The following is a 27,503-nucleotide window of genomic DNA, read 5'->3' as shown; positions in this document are numbered from 1 at the left end:
CAATACTGCAAAATTACATAAAACATGTAACATGTACAAAAAAAATTCCAAATTCCAAGAACAAGGCAAGGACTATTTGGAGCATTATTAGGCATGAAATGCATAAACTTGGTATGGCAAATGATATTTAGCTCCTTAATCACAGCAGCAACAAGACAAATGGTATAAAATTCAAATCACTTACAACTTAGTGGACAAAAAATTGTCTGTCAAAGGCTGACATATTAGATTTATTTAGACAATGGATGGGCCCATGACTGACTTCAGTTCAGCCCATGGACAAATCTGAATATCTGTAGTGACATTTATATGTTGAATAAAGTGTGCTCACTGTAGTTTGTATCTAATTTTCGTTTATTTTTCATGTAGTTCAATAATGGCCACCCTGTATTTAGTCGCTTCTGATGCTCCATGTGTTGAAAAACGTGTTATATCATTATCATTGTCACCATAAAACGGCAGAGGTGTCATCAACATAAGTAACTTTATGAGAATTTAAAAATTGTACAACATCATTCATACACACGAGAAAAAGAAGTGGACACTGTAGTGACTTCTGTGGCACATCCCACATTACTGTTGATTTTTCTGGTTATTCTGTTGTAATCTACCTCCTAAAACTTTTCAGAAAACATGGGAAGGAAGGAAATGGGTTTATAATTAGCTGCTTCTCTGCCCTTTTATAAATGGGCATCACTACTGTGTATTTCAGTCATTCAGGAAAAACAAGTGGATTCATTGTGTGATACTAAGATAACTCAAAGGCTGTGCTACCAAGTCAGCACAAGATTTTAATGCCTTGGCTAAATTACCATCATAGATAAAGGACTTACTGCTTTTTAATGACCAAGTGGTTTTGGTGATCTCTCTGGCAGGTGACTGGGCAAAACCAATGTCTGGTAGGAGAGTATGTAGTGTCTGTCTAAATCAGGCATGGGCAAGATATATTGACCCACTGGCCTGATTCATATACTTACTGAAGCTTGTAGGCCAGGTTATCATATCACATGATGCGACAGCAACACTCCTACCACATAAATGCAATACTATATCGTTTAAGTGGTAATGCACTGATATCAATGACACCCCATTTCCCCTCATGCCATGTCAACCAATTATGCCTCAAAACACATGATTTTGAGAATACATTCATTTTACATTCAACCTTTTCTTAGATGTTTACATTTATTTCCACATTGTGATCATTGTTTCTTTACTTATGATGTTTTACAATATTTGCCTTAAAACTTCCCTTGCAAAATCCTGCAACGCCATTAGTAAAGAAATGATGTTCACGACACTTAGATCAAAATAAACATCTGAAAATTGGATGCCAGGTATCTTGAAATGTGATAATGGAAAAATAAAAGCCTATTAAAGCATCTCATAGAGCTGAATCATTATATGTTATCCTTAATTTCAAGAGATGCAGTGTTCTAATATGTCCACACTGGGAAAGAATTATTTATTAATGTTTATTCAGGAAACAGTAGAAAAATAAACTATGGCATTAGACAGGCATTCCCAGTCAAAAAGCAATTAGGAGTAACTTTGTGATTTTTGGTCACATGCAGGTCATTATAGTGTTTGAAATTTAGTGTGTTAATATCCACAAACACTGTTGATAATTGATAACATATGCATGGGTTGTTTGAGTAACACTAAATGAATAACGCTGTCATTTCTTTGTTCATTTTAAAAAAGTTTAAAAGTCTTAATTGCTTGAACTTAGCATATATTGGTTGTATTATACAGAAGCCAAACTGGAAGGATGCAAACAGTTGAATGGCAAATACACGAAAATGTACCCTGAGCAAATGCTTTGCACTCTCTGCCACCTGTTCCTTGCCAACAAGACCCTTCCATACAGCCTAGCCACCCACGGCCATCACATCTGCAGTGATGAACAGTCCATTTCCAAACATACTTAGGCCTCCACAGATGAAATTACTCTTCCAGTCTTGTATAGAAACAGATCTCCTGTGCCTTGCCTCTCCAGTCACCTACCACCTCCCACACACACACACACACACACACACACACACACACACACACACACACACCATACAACTATAAAGGAGCACTCCCCTCACGACACAGTACTATCCAGAACTCAAGCAACTGGATCACATTCTTCTTCAGGGTTTTGATTACCTCTCGTCATGCCCTGAAATGAGGAATATCCCACCCACTATCATTCCCACCCCTCCCACAGTGGTACTGCACCGCTCACCGTACCTATGCAATATCCTTCTCCATCCCTACACAGGTCCTGCTCCCAACCCCTTGCCTCATGGCTACACAGCTCCTGCTCACAATCCCTTGCCTCATGGCTCATATCCCTGTAACAGACCTGGATGCAAGACCTGTCCCATACATCCTCCCACCACCACCTACTGCAGGTGTAACATCACCTACCTGATCACAGGCAAGGCTACCTGTGAAACCAGAAATGTGATCTACAGGCTAAGCTGCAACCACTGTACTGCAGTCTATGTGGGCAAGACAACTAACAAGCTGTCTGTCCACATGAACAGCCATCGACAAATTGTTGCCAAGAGACAGGGGGACCATGACCATCCAGTTACTGAACATGCTGCCCAACACAACATGCTTTACTTTAACAACTGCTTCACAGTATGCATCACCTAGATCCTTGCTCACAACATCAGGTTTTCTGAATGGTGCAGATGGGAACTCTGGCTGCAATATATCCTACATTCCCATAACCCCCCCTGGCTCAATCTTTGCCAGTGCCTGCCCTTCACTTTTCTATCCCCATTACTGCTCACTCCAGTACAACAATGCCTTCTATTCCATTAACTCCCCCCATCCCCTCCCCCGCTCTAGCCTCCCAACTGCACCTAGAAACCCTACCCTATCATCACAATGACCCTCCACACTTCCACAAGCAGCACTACACCTTCCCACACCCCTAACCTGCTATCCCTTCCCCTCCCCATCCCAGCCTCCTCCTTACATCCACCACACACAGATTCCTTCCTCCATCAGGTGCAATTACTGTACATGGTCCAGCCTCAGCAGCCAGAGACAGTGGTCACATGTGTGTAAGTTGTGCTTGTGTGAATATGAGTGTATTTTCTACTTTAGAAGAAGGCCTTTGGGCCAAATGCTTAAATGTATAGCAGTTTTTTGTCATTACTCCATCCTGGATTTTCCCTTGTTTGATTTTGCCTAGTGGTTTTTCTTCCAGATCACAACCCAATGCTGTTTTCCTTTGTTACTATTCTCTAATGCATCTTCCAAACTGCACAAACTGTGACTTATGAGCAACACTGTATCAACTGTCTTGTCCATGCCCAGAACATGGCTACATGACTGCACTGATTGTTGGTTCAGCATCTCATGTCCCACAATATTCCCACTATCATTATTAATTCCAGACCTTCTGTCCTGCATTATGGATCCACGCTCCTTTCATCTGTACCAATAAAGAATTTAACAGTGGAATTCCCATTGCACTCTTAATATTACCACCCTTGCTTCTAATTTCATCAATGCCTTTTTTGACTGAGTCAATCCTTCCGACAATCATTTCTTTTTCGATTTCTTCACATTTTTCAAGCAGCCATTTCATCTAAGCTACCCTGCACTTCCTATTTATTTCGCTCCTCAGTGACTTGTATTTTTGTATTCCTGGATTTTCCTGAAAATTTTTGTACTTTCTTCCTGACTAATCTCTTAAACTTTAGCCTGCTCTTCATCCTACTACATTGTGATCTGAGTCTATATTTGCTCATGGGTATGCCTTACAATCCAGTATCTGATTTCAGGATCTCTGTCTGACTATGATGTAATCTAACTGAAATCTTCTCGCATCACCTTGCCTTTTCCAAGTATACCTCCTCCTCTTGCGATTCTTGAACAGAGTATTTGCGATTACTAGCTGAAATTTATTACAGAATTCAGTTAGTCTTTCTCCTCTCTCTTTCCTTCTCCCAAACCCATATTCCCCTGTAACCTTTTCTTCTACTCCTTCCTCTACAACCACAGTCCATTCCCCCATTACTATTAGATTTTCATCTTCCTTTATGTACTATATTACCCTTTTACTATCTTCATATACTTTCGCTATCTCTTCGTCTTCAGCCTGCAACGTACCATGTACCCTGAACTATCATTGTCGGTGTTGGTTTGCTGCTGATTCTGATTAGAACAACCTTATCACTAAACTGTTCACAGTAACATAATTCCTCGGGCATGGATATGTGTGTGATGTCCTTAGGTTAGTTAGGTTTAAGTAGTTCTAAGGGGACTGATGATCTCAGAAGTTAAGTCCCATAGTACTCAGAACCAACCAGTAACATATCCTCTGCCCTTCCCTCCTTTTCATAACAAATCCTATTCCTGTTATACCATTTCTGCTGCTGTTGATACTACCCTGTACTTATCTGATCAGAAATCCTTGTCTTCTTTCCATTTCACTTCACTGACCCCTGCTATATCTTGACTGAGCCTTTGCATTTCCCTTTTCAGATTTTCTAGCTTCCCTACTACATTGAAGCTTCTGATATACCATGCCCTGACTTGTAGGATGTTATCCTTTCATTGGTTATTCAATCTTTTTCTCATGGTAGAACCCTGCCTTACTCAGTTCACTTCTTCATTCCACCATGATCGACCTCCACTGCTACAAATCCCCCCCTTTTCCCATCAATATTCCAGAATTTCTTAACCTCAAGCTTTGCCTAACCATCATTCCCCAAATCCCTCAATGTGGAAACTAACATTACATCCACAGAAAGAACTGCAATGCAGCACCTAAAAACTGATCCCAATCTTATAATCCTACCTACTGACAAAGGCTCTACCACTGTGGTTTTGAACTGCAAGGTTTACCTGGTGGAGGAACTCTGCCAGCTGTCAGATTTTTCCACCAACAAACACTGCCAGAGTGACCCCATTCCAGAAGTCCAACAGTATCTCCAATCTCTCCTCACCCATACCATTTCTACCTTCTACATGTCTCCTGCAGTGCATCAACCCAACCACCCAGGATGCCCCATTGTGGCCAGTTACTGTGCTCCCACTGAGGCAATCTCTGCTCTCAAGGACCAACACCTTCAGCCTATTACCTGTAACCTACCCTTTGATATAAAAAATGCAAAAATCATTTCCTCTACTGACTCTTGACAGTTCCTGTTCCTTTACTACATGGTGCCCTGCTCACCACTATTGATGCAACCTCCTTTTAACATAACATCCTTAATGCCCATGGTCTGGCCACTACTGACTACTACCTTTTCCAAAGCCCGACTGACTGCAAGCCTAGAACCTCCTTCCTGCTCACCATGACCAGCTGTATCCTCATCGACAATTACTTCTCTTTTGAAGGCATCAGCTACAAACACATTCATGGTACAGAAAAGGACACCAACATGGTATTATCCTATGCCAACCTATTCATGGGCCATCTCTATTGAAGGCACCAACTACAAACACATCTATGGTACAGAAAAGGACACCAATATGGTACTATCCCATGCCAACCTATTCAAGGGCCATCTAGAGGAATACTTTCTAACCATCCACAATCCCAAACCCCTCACCTGACTCAGATTCATTGACAACACCTACATGATCTGGACCAAGGGTGAGAACACCTTATCCACACTCCTCCAGAACCTCAACAGCTAATCCCCCATTAACTTCACCTAGTCCTCCTCATTGCAACAAGCCACCTTCCTCAATGTTGACCTACACCTCAAGGATGGCTACAGCAGAAACTCCATCAATATTAAACCTACAAACCACTACCAAAACCTCGATTTTGACAGCTGCCAACCATTTCATACCAAGAAGTCCCTTCCATATAGCCTAGCCATCCTTGGCTGCCACATCTGTAGTGACTCTACAAGTGTAGGAAGGTCTTACTGAGGCCTTCACAGACTGAAATTACCTGACAGAGGTACCAACCTTGCACACAAACAGATCTCTGGTGTCTTGTCTCTCTAGTCACCTACTGTCTCTCCCAACACCGACCATGTGGCCACAAAGGAGAACTCCCCTTGTGACTCAGTACCACCTAGTTCTGGAGAATTTGAATCACATTCTCTGCCAGAATTTTGACTACCTCGTGTCTTGCTCTGAAATTAGGATTATCCTACCCACTCTTTTCCACACTTGCAGTCTGTTGCCCATGGAATCTTTTTTTATCCTCTTCTGTTTGCTTTTCCACTGCCCCCCCCCCCCCCCCCCAGCCACCCACCTGCACCTAGCAGCCCCACCCTGTCCCTACCACAAGCCTGCATACTTCCACAATCAAAACTACACCTTCCCACACTCCTACCCTGCTATCCCTCCCCCTCCCCACCCCAGCCTCTTCCTTACCCCCACCAGCCACAGATTGCTTCTCCCACAAGGCGCAGTTGCTGTACACAGTCCAGCCTCAGCAGCTAGAGACTGTCGTCATGTGTGTGCAAGTAATGCTTGTGTGAATATGTGTGTGTTCTTTACTTTAGAAGAAGGCCTTTTTGAGAAATGCTTAAACGTATAGCTGTCTTTTAGTTTTGCCTGTTTGTGGCTTATTGACACCTCTCTTTTTCATAATGTTATCATTATCCATTGCTTGATTTATTCGACATCCCTGAGGGCACTCCTTCTTGACATGAATTACAAACATGATGTGTGGATGAATAATTTTACACTTGTATTGTCTATGGAAGTGATCAATGAACATAGAATATGTACAGTAAGATCACAGAATATCTACGCACTATGTGGTAACAGAAGGCTACCTGTAGAAGAACACAATCTTGCTAATGATCAAAAACATGAATTCTTTCTTCCCCCACAAGTGAAGAAATGTTTGGAGGGAAAGAGACTAGTATGGTTTAATGACACAGAAAAATTGATAGAAAAAAATCACCCAGGATCTGAAGTAAAGAGAGAAAACAACGAAATTTTTAGTACCAATTTTTCCTCTCATTTGTAGGTTTCTGTACCTCAATTGGTAAAAACGGAATACTTACATGATCACTTTGTTGTCACTCTGTCTGTCTCACTGGTAAGACCTCTTTTTCTCAGTGACGGGTCCATATTAAGGTCTATGGTTTGTTTACTGTGTGAAAAATTGAGTTTCTGAGTCAATGCAATTGAAAGATATGGCCACTTATGTCACATATTGTGATGCACATTCACTCGTCAAAACCTATGGGGTATTTCCCATTGAACTAGAATCATGAAATTTGACAGGAAGCAAGATACCACAGCACAAGTAAAGAGAAAAATCCGAGTATTGTTTATTTGTATTTATATCAAATAAACAATATTTTTTGCTGTTTGCTGTTTTCTCCTGAATACATTAGCCAAATGAATAAACAACTGTAGAAAAAAGGACCTTTTCCTAGGATGAAAAGCCTAGTTTGCACTCTGTCTACCAGTTAAGGTCCTTTTTGTTGGGAACAAATATAGGATTTATCGAGTTGAAATATGTGTCAGGCACTGAGGTCTACAGTCCCTCACTGGCGAAAAACAGTTCAGTTAAGCTTCTAATTCAAAGCAATGAAAAGTCATGGCCATTTATGTTACATGTTTCCATACTTGAAAACCTATGGCATACTTCTTGTTAATTTAGAATCATGAAATTTGACAAGAAGCAAGGTTTCGCAGAACACATAAAGCAAAAAATCTGAAAATTGTTAATTTGTAATTACTTCATATAAAAATATTTGTTCTGCCATTTGTTGTTCATTTGTTTGTCTGTCCATCTATTAACACTTTTTATCTCAGGAACAGGTAGAGTTACCACTTTGAAATTTATGACAAGTACTAAGGTCTACAGTCCCTTGGCAATGTAAATAACTTAAGAGCTTCTGAGTCAATGTAATCAAAAGATATGGCCATATATGTCATATATTTTGATAGTCACAGACTCAGTCATCAAAATCCAATGATGAACTGCCTATATATACATGTTGGGCATGATGGTCTGGCAGTATGACAAATGCCTGGAAATGGAGAGATCATGGGATCAAATCTCAGTTGGACCTCAGATTTATAAGTCTTCATTTGAATCTAGCCATCACCTCACACCACCGTGAGGTGTCATCAGAAAGAACACATGGTTCAGATTCCACATAAAACTCTAGGTCCCCTTTACTCTGTTGGATAACTGGGTTAGGTTAGGGACACACTTGTCACCAAAGTAGTGTCCAATAGAAAAACTTGCACACAAAAGTACTATTATTATTATTATTATTTCTTTCCTTTCTGAGACGTTATGTCTGGTTAAAAATGGAAAGTGACGCGGACCTCTATCAAGCGTGACTTCCTTTTAACTGTACGGTATATGTTACATTGCATTTAGGAACTTTCAGATAATTGAACATGTATCAATAATTACAGATTTCTGAAGTTGTATATATATGTTTGGATGAAGCTGTATTGCGTTGATGTACTGGTGGATATTGTGTGGTATGACTCCTGTAGTTGATAATATAATTGGTATAATATCAACTTTATTCTGATGCCACATGTCCTTGACTTCCTCAGCCAGTTGGATGTATTTTTCAATTTTTTCTCCTGTTTTCTTCTGTATATTTGTTGTATTGGGTATGGATATTTCGATTAATTGTGTTAATTTCTTCTTTTTATTGGTGAATATGATGTCAGGTTTGTTATGTGGTGTTGTTTTATCTGTTATAATGGTTCAGTTCCAGTATAATTTGTATTCATCATTCTCCAGTACATTTTGTGGTGCATACTTGTATGTGGGAACGTGTTGTTTTATTAGTTTATGTTGTGTGGCAACTTGCTGATGTATTATTTTTGCTACATTGTCATGTCTTCTGGTGTATTCTGTATTTGCTAGTATTGTACATCCACTTGTGATGTGATCTACTGTTTCTATTTGTTGTTTGCAAAGTCTGCATTCATATGTTGTGGTATTGGGATCTTTAATAATATGCTTGCTGTAATATCTAGTGTTTATTGTTTGATCCTATATTGCAATCATGAATCCTTCCATCTCACTGTATATATTGCCTTTTCTTAGCCATGTGTTGGATGTGTCTTGATCGATGTGTGGCTGTGTTAGATGATGCGAGTGCTTACCATGCCGTGTTTTCTTTTTCCAATTTCCTTTCTTCGTATCTGTTGATGTTATGTGATCTAAAGGGTTGTAGAAGTGGTTATGAAATTGCAATGGTGTAGCTTATGTATTCGTATGAGTGATTGCTTTGTGTATTTTGCTAGTTTCTGCTTGTTCTATAAAGAATTTTCTTAAATTGTCTACCTGTCCATAATGTAGGTTATTTATGTTGATAAATCCACTTCCTCCTTCCTTTCTGCTTAATGTGAATCTTTCTGTTGCAGAATGTATGTGAAGTATTCTATATTTGTGGCATTGTGATCGTGTAAGTGTATTGAGTGCTTCTAAATCTGTGTTACTCCATTTCACTACTCCAAATGAGTAGGTCAATATTGGTACAGCATAAGTATTTATAGCTTTTGTCTTGTTTCTTGCTGTCAATTCTGTTTTCAGTATTTTTGTTAGTCTTTGTCTGTATTTTTCTTTTAGTTCTTCTTTAATATTTGTATTATCTATTCCTATTTTTTGTCTGTATCCTAGGTATTTATAGGCATCTGTTTTTTCCATTGCTTCTATGCAGTCACTGTGGTTAATCAATATGTAATCTTCTTGTTTAGTGTGTTTTCCCTTGACTATGCTATTTTTCTTACATTTGCCTGTTCCAAAAGCCATAGTTATATCATTGCTGAATACTTCTGTTATCTTTAGTAATTGGTTGAGTTGTTGATTTGTTGCTGCCAGTAGTTTTAGATCATCCATGTATAGCAAAGGTGTGATTTTGTGTTGGTATGTTCCAGTAATATTATATCCATAATTTGTATTATTTAGCATGTTGGATAGTGAGTTCAGAGCAAGGCAGAACCAGAAAAGACTTAATGAGTCTCCTTGGTATATTCCACGCTTAATCTGTATTGGCTGTGATGTGATATTATTTGAATATGTTTGGATATTAAGTGTGGTTTTCCATTTTTTCATTACTATGTTTAGGAACTGTATCAATTTAGGATCTACTTTGTATATTTCCAATATTTGTAGTAGTAACCATGAGTGGGATACACTATCAACAGCTTATTGGTAATCAATGTATGTGAAGTGTAGCGACCTTTGTTTGGTTTTAGCTTGATGTGTCACCTCTGCATCTATTATCAGTTGCTCTTCACATCCTCGTGCTCCTTTGCAGCGGCCTTTTTGTCCTTAATTTATAATTTTGTTCTTTGTTGTGTGTGTCATTAATTTCTGTGTAATGACTGTAGTTAATATTTTGTATATTGTTGGTAGGCATGTTATGGGGTGATATTTTGCTGGGTTCGCTGTGTCTGCTTGATCTTTAGGTTTCATATAAGTTATTCCTTGTGTAAGTGTATCAGGGACTGTGTATTGGTCTGCAATGTAACTGTTAAATAATTTAGTTAGATGTGAATGTGTTCAGGTGAACTTCTTTAGCCAGAAATTTGCTATTTTATCTTTTCCAGGGGCTTTCCATTTGTGTGTAGAATTAATTGCTCGAGCGACTTCATGTTGCAAAATTATCGCTTCAGGCATTTGTAGTATCATCTTGTATGTGTCTGTTTCTGCTTGTATCCACCGTGCACGTCTGTTATGTTGTACCAGATTTGACCATATGTTGCTCCAGAAGTGTTCCATGTCTGTTATGTTTGGTGGATTGTCTATTTTAATGTGTGTGTTATCTATTGTCTGGTAAAATTTCTTTTGGTCTGTGTTGAATGTTTGGTTTTGTTTCCTTTTATTTTCACTTTTTGTGTATCTTCTAAGTCGTTTGGCCAATGCTTGTAATTTCTGCTTCTTTTCATCTAATTGCTCTATCTCTTCTTGTTGTGAGATTTTACCTAACCTTTTTCGTTTTTTATCTGATATTTCATTTCTTATAAATTGTGTTAGCTGTCTGATGTCTTTTCTCAGTTTTTCTATTCTGATCTGTAGCCTGTGTTGCCATGCTGGTTTTGTGGGTTTCTTCTGTGTGTTGGTTGGTTCTGATCTCTGCCTAGTGTGTATATTTAGTGTAGTGAGTGCTCCTATATAAACCAGTAGTTGTAACTCTTCCATAGTTGTATTTTCATTTATTTTGTTGTGTATGATTTTGTTGACAGTTGTTATTGTTGTTTCGACTTGTGGGTTATTTGGTGGTCTATACAAGAATGGTCTAATGTCTGTATTTGTGTCTTTGTATTCTATATAGGTCAGCTGAAATTTTTCTTCTATATATAACATGTGTGTCACTTCGTGTTCAATTTGTGGTCGTTCTGGAGGCTGTCTTAAGATTTTGTTTTCCTCTGATTGTGTAATTGATGTGTGTTGTTCTTTGTTTGTTTGCTCTGGGATGTTTGAGTCCATTACTGTATTTTCTTCTTCTTCTGATTGCACATTATTTTGTTCCAGTATTTGTTGTACTTGTTGTTTGATGTTTTATAATTCTGACTGGGGTATCCTGTTATTTTTTACGATTACACGGATCTGATCAGCTAGTCGTTGGTCTGTTAAAAATTTTAATTCTGGGTATCTGGTAATAAATGTTGTGTATACTTGTGATCTGTATCCAGTTGTGTTGGTTCTGAAGTTTGTTGCTTGGTAATAACAGAGCATGAGGTGTTGGTTAACTTCATCTGACCATCTCATCCTCTGTCTTTGTTTTCCTTCTAGAGTGGTTGCAGGAAGCATATCCTGCAAAACACCTCTATTTGGATTTAAAACATTTACCATATGGCTAGCAGTGTCGTTACCATTGTGGGCGCGCATAGGGTTCAAGCGTCATCCTCAACCATGACAGCGCTTGTCCGAGGCTTCATTAGTTCTGCCCTGAACCAACTAATCACACTAAAAGCGGGGTTAGCCCTATTAGTGGTTTGTTCTTTTCGTCACCTTTTACGACTGGCAGAACATTATTATTATCTACATACATAATTAGATTTGTGAGGGACCCTCAGAGGTTGAGTCCTACTCGCATTTGCCCCCTTTTTTTTAATTTGGTCAATATGATTTGGGAAAATAATTTGCTGTCACAGAGCTCCACAAATCAATATTTGTTATATATGCATCTCCTGCTACTGTTTGCATGCTCTTGGCAACATTGGGTACAATCCTACACTCAAATTTTAACTATAATTTTTGTTGCACTCACTGGTATAGCTGTGGGTTAATTGTCTGTAAGATACTCATTGGGGAGGCAGTTCACATGCAGTCATGTTAGTTATGCTGTATGACACACTGTGAGTTCATAGCAAAACTGTGAATGATATGGTATGGAATCTGCCAGAGGCTAAAGTGCCCGTACTCTTATGTGAGAGCTTCCTTTTAAAATTGCTGAAAGACTTGAGACTTCATGAAGAAGTAATTATAAACTGGCTGATGGTGAACTGACAGAATAATAAAGAATGATAATTTATTTTATACCTGTGTGTGGCTACTGACACTCTTTGGCCTCAGTCATAACTACACATTTTGTTAATAAATAGGAGTTTTGAAACTAAGAGTTCTGTTAAACGATAAATCAGAATCTACATCCATTCCCAATTTCCAAAGAATGTAAGGGGCTCTTATTACCATGAGAGACTCATAAAGCAAACACATTACATGAACACCTGCTGCTTTGATTGATTAGAGCCAGTTTTCTAGTAACATGTATGACTATGTTTGCCCTTATAATGAGGGAAATGCATTGTGGCATAGTGATATTCCTTCACTCATACACAAGGGTCAATCCATACCAAGTGGACCAGCACTGGTTGCTTGACCATCTCAGAAAACTTTTTATCTTTGCTGGGTGAATTCCCCAATGTTTAGTAGTCACAAAAATATTTTTTTAAAAAAATTATTGTTTATTAATTTGAAATGGTGGCCATATTTGTTCCAGGCCACATACGTTTTGTCGTATTTGCAAGCATCTACATTTTTTACAATTATTCAGTAGTGGATTGTCCTAAGCCTTTCAGATAAAATGCATTTAGTTCAACACACTCTGGGCTACAAATTAACAATTAACTTAGCTGAATGTATTCTTTAATATATTTTAATAATTCAAAGTTATCAGCCACAAACTAAAAAAACTCAATTTTTGAACAGTATTTTTCCAAAGAAAGATTAATTTCTCAGCTTTAATATTTTTTATGCTATTACACTGTATAGTATAGTTACTTTGTACAGAGTATCAATGGTGAGCAGCTTACACTTAAAATTTACACTATTATAAAAAATGGATCTTTTTTTTAATTTTTCTATTTTGTGGCCTGCAATATCTTTGTTGGGGGACCAGATAAAAATATGGAAATTTCATAGTTAATAGCCCTTTATGATATCAAACTTCAGTATAAATTTCAACTTTGAGATTCAATTGGATGTTATGGAAAAAAATTACAAACACGAGTCAAAAATATGTTTTTTTGACATCTGCGACATCTGGTAGGCTAATCAAATAAAGTATCCCAGTTGCATAATGTAACACACCACATTACACTAGCTAATGACTATTTGTCGAAAAAGTGCTGTGGTAATTGTTTCAGCAGGCTAACAATTGCATCTGCAAGCCTATACAAGTCTGATTGTTGTCTTCCCCCTTACATCAACAATTGTCTACTCACACTTATTTAGCTAGAAGTTCTTGATGTGTGCAGTTGAAAAATGGTCTCTCAGTGTTCTGTTGGTGTTATTATTAATGAAGCATGTCATGAAAGTGTGTATGGAGTGTATCCTAAAGACATTACTTTAATCAAAGATTACAGTGAAGAAGAAAAATTGTTGTTTTACTTACGAGTCGGCCCAGAGCTCAAATCAACATACAAGTACCATGAAATGAAATACTCCAACAAATTTCATCACCTTTTGGGTCAGTCTCGCATGGCCCCTTTTGCGAAACATGAGAAACCTATAACGAAAGGTCTGTGAGAAATAACATTTGATCATTATTCTAAAAGTAAAAGCCCTTTTGTCAATCTCATACCAGGAAAATCATTGTGTGCAACAGGTTATTCTAAGATATTTGTAATTCACAAGAGAAAGGATAGTGAAACGTCAGATACAGAATTTTGTGACTTATCAGCAACCATTAAAAAAGTAGATACAGCTTGTGAAATCCTGGGTATATCACCTGCTAGTAAAATTAGAAAACTAAGTCAAGATAAAAGACCAAGTGCCTTGAATACAAAAATTGAGAAAGTGGCAGCTACAGTCAAAAAGAATTTGGAATTTTCATTTCAAAATACAATTTGTACTAAAACAGATGGAAGTTCTAAAACTTCACCAACCAAATATAATGATTTCATAGAAAAACTAGAAACTAAATGCCGTACTTCACACAAAGAGGATAAAATTAAGATTATCAGTTTATTGCCAAATTCTTGGAGTCAAGCAAAAGTTGGTGATGAATTTAATGTGTCAGAATGTCCTGTTAAGTTAACAAGGTAATTAGTAAAAGAACAGGGAATATTACAAGCATTACAAAAGAAAAGTGCATCTAATTTGGTAGTTGAAAACACAATCAATAAAGTTATTAAGTATTGTGACAATGACAATCATAGCTGTTTGATGTCTGGCAAAAAAAAACTGTTTTTCTGTGAAAGAAAAGGGTTCTACATTTCAAAGACAAAACAAGTTAATATTGTGTAATTTAAATGAACTATTCACTGAATTTAAAAAAGAAAATCCTGACATTAAAATTGGAAGATCAAAGTTTTGCGAGTTGAGACCAAGATGGTGTATTGTTGCAGGGGCATCTGGCACCCATAATGTTTGTGTTTGTTTGTATCCTCAGAACATAAAGTTGATAATAGACGGGGCCAATCTTAGAGTTTACTATAAAGACATTTTGGAAGTTATGGTATGCAATATTGATAGTTACATTTGTATGATCCAGGGAAAATGTACAGATTGTCCAGGCAAACATGCCTTAGTTGACATCTTTGAAGAATCTGACGAAGACGATGTGATGCCTGACAATATAAAATACAAACAATGACAAGACAAGACAGAACTAAAATGGTGACAGTCATAAAATCACGAGAAGAGTTTTTTGAAGTGTTGCTGGCTAACCTTGAAAATCTGAAAATGCATCATTTTATTGCAAAAGATCAAAGTAAATTTTTGAAAGACAAAAAGCAAACCTTGGCAGCTGATGAATGCTTAGTTCTTGCTGACTTTTCGGAAAATTAGTCCTTTGTTGTTCAAGATGAATTACAAGGGCGCCACTGGGTAAACAAACATGCATTTGTATTTTATTATAAAGATGAAGATAAACTAATGAGCCACAGCTTTTATGTCATAAGTGACTGCCTTGAACACCACACTACAGCAGTGCACATTTTTCCAACTAAAATTAACAAACTACATTAAACAGCATCATCCTTCCATTAAAAAAACTGATTTACTTTTCGGATGGGGCAGCAAGTCTGTATAAAGACAAAAAAAATTATTAACATCTCCTTTCATAAATAAGATTTTGGGTTTGATGTAGAATGGTACTTTTTCACTTCATGCCATGGGAAGAATGCTTGTGATGGTGTCAGGGGTAAAACAAAGCAAGCTGTCAAAAAGGCAAGTCTGCAGCGGATCGATGACAATCATATCATAACACCTCAAGAAATGCTTGAATTCTGTAAAAAACATATCAAAGGAATTACCTATGTTCTTGTACAATGTGAGGAAAGACAATAAGTCTATGAAAGTGTCTTGAAGGAAAGGTACAACACTTACCAGAAGATTAAAGGCACTCATCTTTTCATTGTTTGGTACCCCATTCAGACAACTTACTGAAGTGTAAGATCACACCAACTTTCCCTGATAGTGAACTTCATCAGTGTGGAAAACTTGTACAACTGTTTCTTCAAAATAAAGACATAGTGGCTTGTGTTTGCGATGAACAGTGGTGGATTGGCGAAGTTGATAATATCGACTGTCAAAACCAAGATGTACATGTTGTATTTTATCACCCTCCAGGACCAAGGACATCTTTTAAAAAACTGAGAAGGACCAAGTTTAGATGCCACTTAAAAATGTACTAAGGAAGTTGTCTCCCCATGGAATTTACAACTGTGACTGGGCAAACTTATAATCTAACACCCAAACTGTGTGAACAAATTTTTCAAATGTTCAGTGAGTGATGCACTAAAAACAAATAACAAGAGAACAATATAATGTAATTAGTAGACTTATTTTCAATAAAAAAAGGAAGTAATCATAGATATGATTTAATTATATATTGTAACTGATATATTTTATTCCATAAGCCACAATATCGCAGTTGTTAAAAAACATATTTTTGACTCATGTTTGTAATTTTTTTTTCCATAACTCTCAACTGAATCTCAAAGTTGAAATTTATACTAAAGTTTGATATCATAAACGTCTATTAACAGTGAAATTTTCAGATTTTCATCTGGTCCCCCAACAAAGATATTGCAGGCCACAAAACGTAAAAATTAAAAAAAAGATCGATTTTTTATAATAGTGTATTTTTTTAAGTGTAAGCTGCTCACCATTGATACTCTGTACAAATTAACTATACTATACAGTGTAATAGCAGAAAAATATTAAAACTGAGAAATTAATCTTTCTTCGGAAAACTACTGTTCAAAAATTGAGTTTTTTTAATTTGTGGGTGATAACTTTGAACTATTAAAAATATATTAAAGAATACATTCAGCTAAGAGATAATGATGTTAATTTGTAGAGCAGAGTGTGTTGAACTAAATGCATTTTATCTAAAAGGCTTAGAACAATCCACTACTGAATAATTGCAAAAAATGTAGATGCTTGCAAATACGAAAAAACGCATGCGGCCTGGAACAAATATGGCCGCCATTTCAAAATAATAAACAATAAATTTTTTAAAAAAATATTTTTGTGACTACTAAACATTGGGGAATTCACCCAGCAAATATAATTTTTTTCTGAGATGGTCAAGCAACCAATTATTTTGTTCTTGTACCACTTGGTATGGATTTCTGGCCTCTTGGATGTGCAGTGAGTAAAAGTACAAGTGTTGTTTGGTGACTTCTGAAGCCCATACCAAGCAGAGAGTTTCTACATCTACATAGCTATTTGTTTGCGTGAGTGTGAGTTTGCTGTCTAATTTTGATGACGGCCTTACTGGCCAAAAGCTATTATTTCTGACTGTCTTTTTGCTGTGCCTATCTGTAACTCAGCATCTCTGCTATGTGGTGAGTAGCAACTACCCTTTTCACAATATCGTTACACAGATACTCTGCAAGCCACCGTACAGTGCATGGTGAAGGGTTCTGTGTACCACTACTAGTCATTTCCTCTCCTGTTCCACTCACAAATAGAGCAAGGGAAAAATGATTGTCTATATGCCTCCATATGAGCCCTAATTTCTCATACCTTATACTTACACGCAATATATGTTGGCAGCAGTATAATCGTCTGGCACTGAGCTTCAAATGCCAGTTCCCTACATCTTCTCAACAGTGTTTCTCAAAATGAACGTTGCCTTTCCTCCAGAGATTCCCATTTGAGTTCCCAAAGCATCACTGCAATACTTAAGTGTTGTTAAAACCTACTGATAACAAATCTAGCAGCTTGCCTATGAACTGCTCCGATGTTTCCCTGCAATTTGACCTGGTACAGATCCCAAACACTCAAGCAGTACTCAAGAATAGGGCACACCAGTGTCCTACATGTGGTCACCTTTACAGATGGTTCACTCTTTCTTTAAATTCTCCTGGTAAACCAAAGTCGACCAGTCACCTTCCTCACCACAATTCTCACATGTTCATTCCATCTCATATCGCTTCAACATTATGCCCAATATTTAAATGAATTGACTTTGTCAAGCAGGACACTAGTAATGCTGTATTCATACACTGCAGGTTTGTTTCCCTACTCATTCACATTAACTTACATTTTTCCACATTTAGAGCTAGCTGCCATTCATTACACCAAAGGAAAATTTTGTCTAAGTTGTCTTGTATCTTCCTACAGTCACTATATTTTGACTCTTACTGTACAGCAGCAAACAACTGCAGATTGCTGCCCATCCTGTCCACCAAATCATTTACATATATAACAAACAACAGCAGTTTTATCACTTCCCTGGGGCACTCCTGATGATACCCTTGTCTCAGGTGAATACTCACTGCCAAGGACAGCATATTGGGTTCTATTACTTAAGAAGTCTTCAAGCCACTCGCATATCTGTGAACTTATTCCATATGCCTGTACCTTTGTTAACAGCCTGCAATGGGACACCATCTCAAATACTTTCCATAAATCTAGAAATATGGATTCTGCCTGTTGCCCTTCATCCATAGTTCACAGTATATCATGTGAGAAAAGGGCAAGCAGAGTTTCATAAGACCAATGCCTTCTAAAACCATGCTTATTTATAGACATAAGCTTCTCAGTCTCAAGAAAGTTTACTACGCTCAAACTGAGAATATGTTCAATGATTCTGCAACAAACAGAAGTTAGGGATATTGGTCTGTAATTTTGCGGGACAGTTCTTTTACCCTTCTTATATACTGGAGTCACCTGCACCTTTCTCCAGTCGCTTGAGATTTCGTGCTGGACAAGAGGTTCACGATAAATGCACGGTAAGGGGCTGATGCTGTAGAGTACTCTTTGTAAAACTGAACTGGGATTCCATCCGGACCCTGTCATTTATTTGCTTTCAAATCTTTCAGTTGTTTCTCTACACAAGGGATGCTTAATGCTTTTGTCATCCATACGCGAGCCTGTCCAATGGACAAATGACCATAAGTTTGTATGATTCTTCTGTGTGAGTGGTTTCTTGAACGTGAAATTCAAAGCTTTGGCTTTCATTCTGCTATCTTCAACTGCCACACCAGACTAATCAACAAGGGACTGAATGGAAGTCTCAGACCCACTTAATGATTTTACACAAGACCAGAATTTACTCACGTTCTCTGCCAGATCTTTAGCTAAGGTGGTAGTAGTTGTATGCTTTGCACATAGATCTTTTCACGGGTGCATGAATCTCTAATAACCTTCACTTGTCATCATTTGTCCATTCCATTTTGAACCGAGAGTGCAACGCCTCTACTTCCTCAGCATCCTCCGAATTTTGTTACTTGACTATGGTGGGTCTTTTCCATTCTTTATCCACTTACTAGGAACATGATTCTTCAGAGCTTGATTTACAATCTGCTTAAACTTCGTCCATAATTCCTCTACATCCATCTTACTGGAACTATGTGGTGCCAATTCACTGTCTAAGTGAGATGTTAATAACTGCTTATCTACTCTATCTAGCAGAAACACTCTCCTTGCCTTCTTGACTGAGTTCTTAACCTTCGTACTCATAGTTGCAATAATGACATCATGGTCATTAATCCCCATTTCTATGACATTGTCGATAAAGTCCGGCCTATTTGTAGTTACAAGGTCTAAGATATTTCCATTGCATGTGGACTCCCGAGTTAGCTGCTCAAGGCAATTTTCAGGAAATGTGTTCAAAAGTATTTTTTTGCATGACTGCCTGTCTGTATCCCCCACAATGAATCCATAGATATGCCAGTCTATACTCAGTAGGTTAAAGTCGCCTCCAACTAGTACTGCATGATCTAGGTACTTACACACTATTGACTATAGACTTTCTTTGAATGACTAAAACTGTCACAGCAGAATCGGGTGGCCAGTAAAAACATCTAACAATTAACTTGGTTTCACCTGTACCTGTTATTCATGACCAGATAACTTCACTGTCACACTCAACTTCAACCTCACTAGAGACAATATTTTTGTCTATATGCAAACTGAAGGAGGATCACAGCTATCAGCTGCAACAGGACACGTTTTACAGAATCAGCAGCAATGTGTGAAAATGTGTACCAGACCGGGATTCGAACCCAGGATCTCCTGCTTACTAGGCTTACTACTAGATGGGAGTGTGGATCAGCTGTGAGGTTTATGGAAATAGTCTGTGCAGTTGCGACAATGCTGTGTCCTGGATGGCGCAGTGGTTACCACATCTGCCTAGCAAGTAGGAGATCCCGGGTTTGAATCCTGGCCCGGTACACATTCTCACTCATCATGGCTGATTCCGCAAAAAATGTCCTGCTGCAGCTGATAGCAGTGAATCTCCCTTCAACTTACATATGGTGTTTCACAGTTGCTGGATCTGTGTGATGTCTGTTCTTTTGAAGGAACCGACACTGCGCATTCAAATAATATTTTTGTCACTTACAGTGAACACTCTCCCTCATGTAGTCTCTAATTTGTCTTTCTGATATACATTTCATGACTTGCAAACTATCTCAGAACTTTACACTTCAGGTTTCAGCCCGCTCTCAGTCCCAAGAATAATCTGAGCCACAGAACTTTCCGGAGCAGTAAATTTGGGAACTTTATTACAAATACTTTGGCAGTTTACTGATAAAATTATGACAGTCACACTGTCTTTATTCGGACACTGTTCGACTTCCTTTGCCGCATATCATCTGGCGAGTGTTCATTGGTTCATTGGAGCACCTCAACTACTGCTTAGCATAAAAAACCCTCATGTGCACCCCACAATTACTCTGCAACCCAAGTAGCTGCTTCCTTTGTGTAGTGCACCCCTTATCTATCAAGGCGAATCTTACAATCCCGACATGATAAAGCAAGTCTAGGAATCTGCAGCTAAGATCGTCACATAGTCAATGGGGCCTTTGGTTCAGACCCTTCACTCAGCTCCAAACCAAAGGACCCCAATCAACTCTGGGAACAATGCTGCAAATTGCGAGCTCTGCTTGGATCCTGCATAGGAGGCCAGCAGTCATCAACACCTCTGCCAGCCATGTGTACGAACTGAGAATCAGCTCAGACCCCATGCGACAGGTGTCGTTGGTGCCGACGTAAGCCACAACTTGCAGATAACTGTACCCTGGACGCTTGATAGCTGCAGTAAGGCTGCCTCCACATCTTGGATGAGGCCCCCAGCAGACATACCGAGAACACATTGGCTTTCCTTCCAGCCCTGAACACTATCTACCTAAGGGGCTCCATAATGCGCCTAACATTGGGGCTCCTGATAACTAGTGAACCCTTCCCACCATGTGCCTGCTCCGACCCTGCTGAAGGAGCAGCCACCTGTTCACTCACAGGGTGAATGAATGAGGCCAGGTGGCCAGTCTCCACAGCAGCCACCCTCCTCGAGCGACGCAACTGCAGTACCACTCGCCAGTACCACTGTGACGACAGATACGCTGCTTTGGGTGCAGTAGGTGGTGCCTTAGAAGCAGAGCCCATGGGCAAAACAAGTGACACCTGAGGTGTCCCATGTGACATGACAGATTCTCTGCGACGACTGCAACCCGAGAAAGCAGCCTGAAGGTGACTGACCATAGCCCTGTTGGTGGACTGCGACCAGCTGCTCCTGCTTCTGCACACAGCATGCACACATCCTAGACATCCTAGCAAATTTAACTGAAGAAGTAAGCTATAAAAGCAGACAGAATTCTAGATATGCAGCTTGCTACCTCCTGATTTGTCACCAATGGACGCTGATGTGTTACTTTCAGAGCAAAACAAATGAACAACTACTGTGTTACAGACTGAATGAATTTACACCTACAAAAACATGATATTAAACCTCTTAAGCAGCAAAGAAAACATGCACAAAATTTAATAAATATACTAGGGAAAACAACACACACACACGAAAAGATAAACACTTAACTTGCCTCTTTGCACTTGTATATCAAACGGGAACTGGAGTCTGCTTGGTAGTTGTTATCATACAGAATTGAAATGGTGAGTCATTTGCTGCACTGAGGCTAGTCTATCTTTTGTTGGAATCGGCAATGATCAATAGAAATCAATCAACAATGTATTTTTACTCATGACAGCTGCCTATGATGGTAGAGGTTATTGCCACAAATTGAGGTACCCACAGTTCATTCTTGAAAAAGTGGCACATGAAATCCTCAGGGCTTACATAATGTCAGATATGGAGTGTTCTATGTACTAAGAGTTCATGATATGGCAACAATCTATGGTTTTCTTAGTGAGTGTCTTGCTCATCCAGCACTTGACTGTCATGCAGACAAACAATCCTAGTTCTTACGACATCCAAGTCACGTGACATGCCAAACTATTCTATTTCCCTAGGTACCAGTAGTGATTTCTCTTTGATAATCAAATGAACTGTAATAGTCCTTAAGAACACACAGTAACTTGTTGACAATTCAAGTAACATAGTGTTCTATGTGGCTAGATGATTGCAAGTATCTGGATAAATCAAACATTGCTTGATATTATACCACTAACTTACAGTAACCCTCACCACGGTGTTACACCCAGTGAGAGAGGGGTACAGCTCTTACTCATTTACTCGCTCTTACATTTTTGTCTTTTGAAGATTCTTGTCAACAAAAAGCTATAATGCAAGTAACAGCTAAGAAACAAGGAAAATTTGAGATCCATGTTCATACAAGCTATTGCGTTAGATTTGACATCTCATAAACATTGGCGACATAGTGCAACATTCACTTGCACTTTCGAACAAGCAAAGCACAGTTGACAAATGATTTTTCTTGTCCTGTGGACAGGTACAAATAATGGTTATGAATTTTTATACTCATGTCTAGTGCCCAGATAAATATCATGCAATGGGAATAGAAATTACTGTAGCATATTGCATTACCTTTTGTACACATTTTAGTAGGTCTTATGGTAACATTAACAGATCTCTGGTGGTACTACACTGTATGTTCTCCCAAATAAATAAGCCAAATGAGTACACAAGTATAGAAAGAAAGGAACTTTTCCTAGGCTGAAAAGTCTTAGTTTGTAGTTATCACACTTGCAGAAAGCCTTGCTAACAAATGAGGTCAAGAAGCCAACACTGAAATTACCTGAATTTAAGTGGAGTAAGTTAAAATCACAAATAGACATTTGGCATGGCCAGAACCTACCTGCAGGAGGCATAAGTTCTGTAGAGCCAACAAAAACTCATCAAAATAAACAACTCCTAGCTTTTGGCATTACAGGTTTTTTTCTCAAGGAGGAAAGAAGGATTGATGTGAGTGGGAGAGGAATGAAGAGGCAGAAGGGCAAATATCTGGCCCTCTTCCCACCTCCATCTAATCGTCCCCAATCAATTCCTCTCATCTCCCTCAGAATGGAACCTATGATCCTTCTGGAGAGAATTGTCTTCATTATACTGTTACATGCAAATTAGTGATGTCCTAAGTTCAGCCTCTCACAACAGGTCTCAAATATTAAGGATCGCCCAATGCAACTAAGTCTATAGGCGTATAAATTTTTAGTACATTACTTGATACTCAAACAAACTGAGAAGAGATGGAGCATAGGGCTTATAACAGATATTTGTAAATTAATGAGGGTGTGCAGGTTTGAAGTCAGGTGTCTAAGTTGGCATCTTTTGTGACTAAATGGATAAACTTAACAACTTTCTGTGGGGATACTGTGAAGACAAATTTTGAAGGATAGCTCCAGTAAGCTGCTCCTGTTTTTCTTGGTTGTTGTGATGTATCACCCGTAACATATGTCTATAATAGAAGACCACATTAAAAGATCTTTTTGCACAAAAAGAAGTTTTTCCCCGACTCTACAGGTAAGACCAGTGGCTATAAAAATCATTTGAACTTTGTTTCAAAGTTAGGCTGCTTGCAAGAATCCAATTCAACTGCTGTCACTGACAATATTAGTAGGTAGTACATGATGCTATTCTGAGTATTCATACTTCTTGTCCATCCATACCTATTGCCAATAATCACGCTGCAAAGTAAAGTGATGTTTTCTCTTATAAACCAGAAATTTACAGTGGAAAAGACTTTTAGTAAAGTAGTCATTCTTATTTTGTCCATCATTTTCATTAAATAATGAGACCTACTTTTGTTTCGTACAAGAGTTTGTGTACCCACTACACTTTAAATATATAGATAGCCTATTACATTGTACTTCACTATATCTCGTAATGTAAACTCACCGGCATGTCTCACTCCATTTATGTAAAATACAGCTTCTGTCTCCATCCTGAAAAATATTTTTTTGTGTTTATAAGGGAACCATCAGTAAAACAGAAATGCTTACAAATTATACTGCTAAATGTGTAACTTAATGGATAATTAAAAGTATTTAAACACTGTACACTACTGGTACACAAATTATTTGTCATATGGGAGAAGAAGCTGGAATTTGTTTTAATCGCAACTTTAATGGTGAGTGTTTTCTTTTTTAGGATACTTTGGACACCTTTTCACTTAAAAGTTTGCATGCCTTCTGCGCAACTGTTTCAAGCAGGTAAATAAAATATGTGGAATATGTTTATATTAATGACAAATGGAAGAAATGGATGAAGAGGAAATCTTAAGTTAAGCACAACCAATTACTAGTGTTTAGCAACAAGGGACCACCAAGCTTAACATCTCCTTCTCATAAATGACATCATCAGAAGAAATTTCTGCTTTATTCCTGGGAATTGGTACACTTCCTGGTTATCAGGAATTTTATGCCACCATCAGTACCCTTTTGCCAGTCATGTACTGGTAATGATTTTCAACTGCATCAAAAAATCAAAACAGTAATTGACTAAGAGTAAAAGTTATGCTACTGAGAATTCTGTTTCCACGACAGACTTATGAGAAAACACCATGCAAACACAAGGATTTTTGGATGATGCAGACCTAATCCATCATGAACCTCCAGAAACTAACTTATGATTAAACGTGCTGTAATTAATAAAAGTTATACATTAAAAAAAAAAAAAAAAAAAAAAAAACATAGGGCACGCTTACTTTCGCACTGATCGTAAACGGGAAAGAACGAATGGCCTTTATGATTCCGCATGCAACACCTAATTAAAATAAAAGTGAAACTCCAGATGTGGCGAACAGAAAAGATCAAAAATTATCGACTAAGGTAACTAGCACATGCGATCTGCTTAGACACCTTCATTCATACTTTGTAAGCCGTTTTGAAGTGCATGGCGAACTGTTCTTGTCATTGTACCATATGCCATGATTTCTTCCAGCGTGGAGGTAAGAATGGCTGGGTTAATGCCCATGCATGCGGTGGAATTAGTCTTATTTCGTCTAAGCAGTCCCAACAGAAGCCATACATACATGCTGCACACAGACTTTATAAGAACGTTTTCACAGGATACTTGACACCTTTTCTCAAGCGTCTGTCACTTCATGTTTTTCATTATTTTCGTGAAGCTCTCACGTCAACCTATCAAACCTTTGATCATGCATACTATCCAATTTTGTAGATGTCCAGTATCCCCTGTGAGCTCTATTTGGTATGGGTACCACACACTTGAGCATAATTCTCGAATGAGATGCACGAGTGTTACGACAGTAATCTCATTTATAGACAGACCGTCTGTTTCCATACCAATGCCGGTAGGCAAAATTTGTTAACAATAGGAGTAAGTCGGACTAGTTTTTTCATCGTTGGTACAAGCTCAAATCTAAACACGAGCATCAGACATTGCTGGACAGAGCCGTACCGAGGTGATTCTGAGACCCTGGCAGAGCTTCCAAAAATGCCATATCTCCCCTCGTCCCCCAGAAGAACTACCTTCTTCCATTTTCTTATACAAATTGAGGAAATCTTGTCATTTGTGAAGTAGCTAATGAAAATGAAGCTTTATTGAAAAGTATTACTTAAATTAGCTATAGATGAGAAATATTGCACAGAATAAATTGTTTAACAGCAGCTAGAATTTTTAGTATTAAGTATAATGAAAGACAGATTTTGTTTGCACCTCATAAATTATTTTAGTGGATAAATTGTTAACTGGAAACAAAAGAAAAGGTACTGCAATTAAAGAGTCGAGAAAATATTCCTTTCCTAGATTTGTGTTTGTATGATATTCCTTTCCATTTTCTTGTTTTGGGCGGAGCAAATTTATTGATTACCGGTATGTCATTGAAGCAAAATTTGGCGTTTGTGTCGTTTTCTCTCAATATACTGAATTTGACAGCCAGCTTCACCTATACCGTACCGGAAGGGCTACATGATCTTAAGTAGTTTATCATCTTTAATTTGCTGAAACTGCGTTGACAAGATACTGCAATCATTGAAATTGTCACAAAGATTCTCAAAGTTATTTCAGTGTTTGAATAAATGTTTTGTAAACCGCACTTTTAAAAAAAGCTTCTTAATATCCATATGTGAAGCTGTGTCAGTGCTCTGCAACAGCTCTTTCTACTAGAATTTAAAAGTCGCTATTTCAGTAACTAGCACAGCTTTATCGATGTTTCTGCCATATTTGGCATATCCTTTGCACATCTGTCAGAATAGATGAAAGAGCTCTCATTCAAGGCGTCCCTGACAGTCAAATGAAGTGAGAGGAAATGGTATGTTGCGTGTTATATTTATTTCCCATTTCACTTATTATTCTATAACGTACTTTGAGGCACTTTAGCTTAAACAATTTCATTCCAGTCCTAAGTTGGCAGTAATCGGCATAAGCCGGAAGCCAGTGCTTCAGCACATGCTCGCCAACCTTTGAATGTATGACATCCCCGTAGAACCAAAACCTCAATTGTTGAAGATATTTTGTAAGTGGCACAGTCAGTTTTCTAGTGTCACTTATTTTTACCCTGTGTGCAGTTTAATAGCAGAGTATTGTGGATGGTATCATTTTGTTCCTTATAAAGTAGGGAATGAGAAAAGTGATATGAACATGTCAGACATGTGACTGGATGGGGGATGGGGAAAATGATGAGTCATCGCCCGCTTAATCGCTCCTAATCATTCGATTTTAACTCTATCTTTTAAGAATAGAAAGGTCTATGTACTTTATACACATATGTTACGGTATTAGCACTTTTTGTGTGAATATAGCTGTTTTGGTCAAAATTTCAAAAAAATGTCTGTCAGCCTTCCTCTCTGTCAGTAAATGTGTGGATTAAAGTTACAACCCATGTTTGATTATAAATCGCCGTATTACATTGTATTGTTTTCTCGTATTTGGATATTTTCGTTTTAGGCGCCAGAAAACAGAGGAAATGAGTGAAAATTTGAAGTCAATTGTTGAACCTGATCCTCCAGACAGAGGAAAATGAAGTACGTACAGTGAAACATGTGCGATTTGTAATACGGAAGGAATAGAGAAGGTGGTTGAAAATCCTGGGGAAAACACCTACAAAAAACACTCAGAAACCATAACCAAGTGCTCCCAGTGAGAAGATGGTAGGTGTGAAAATGCAGATCAGATGGCATCTTAGCTGCTACAAGAATTTCACTCACAAAAAAAGGCTACAGCTGTGTGACAACAGTTTTCTGACAAAAGAAGATGAAGAAGTGGCTCAAGTAGAGGATCTGGTTGTCTCTAAGCCTTTTATATGACGTCAAATTTCACAGTATGATAAATAAAATTGTTTCGTTTGTGATTCCAAAGCAACCTGAAAATACTAGTTGCAACATGTTTCTTATGATGAAAGAGAGGCTAATTTGAACAAGGCTGTTAAGTTGAGTGGAAATCAGACGTGGATTGTGAGACTGAATGTGG

At 38.1% G+C, this 27,503-nt stretch overlaps 1 protein-coding gene across 1 annotated transcript in view; it reads right to left on the bottom strand.

Moving 5' to 3' along the window:
- Window positions 1-27,503, bottom strand: part of LOC124595300 (xanthine dehydrogenase-like) — a 414,231-nt gene that overhangs the window by 310,951 nt on the left and 75,777 nt on the right. The window contains exon 2 of the mRNA XM_047133986.1: window positions 23,970-24,016. Coding sequence (XP_046989942.1) covers window positions 23,970-24,015 — 46 coding nt within the window. The 5' untranslated portion in view covers window position 24,016. The remainder of the gene's footprint in view (window positions 1-23,969; window positions 24,017-27,503) is intronic.

This window comes from Schistocerca americana, chromosome 2, assembly GCF_021461395.2.
Source record: "Schistocerca americana isolate TAMUIC-IGC-003095 chromosome 2, iqSchAmer2.1, whole genome shotgun sequence".
NCBI classification, from domain to species: domain Eukaryota; kingdom Metazoa; phylum Arthropoda; class Insecta; order Orthoptera; family Acrididae; genus Schistocerca; species Schistocerca americana.
Note: the sequence above shows the minus strand (reverse complement) of the source record. Positions and strands in the feature narration are given on the sequence as shown.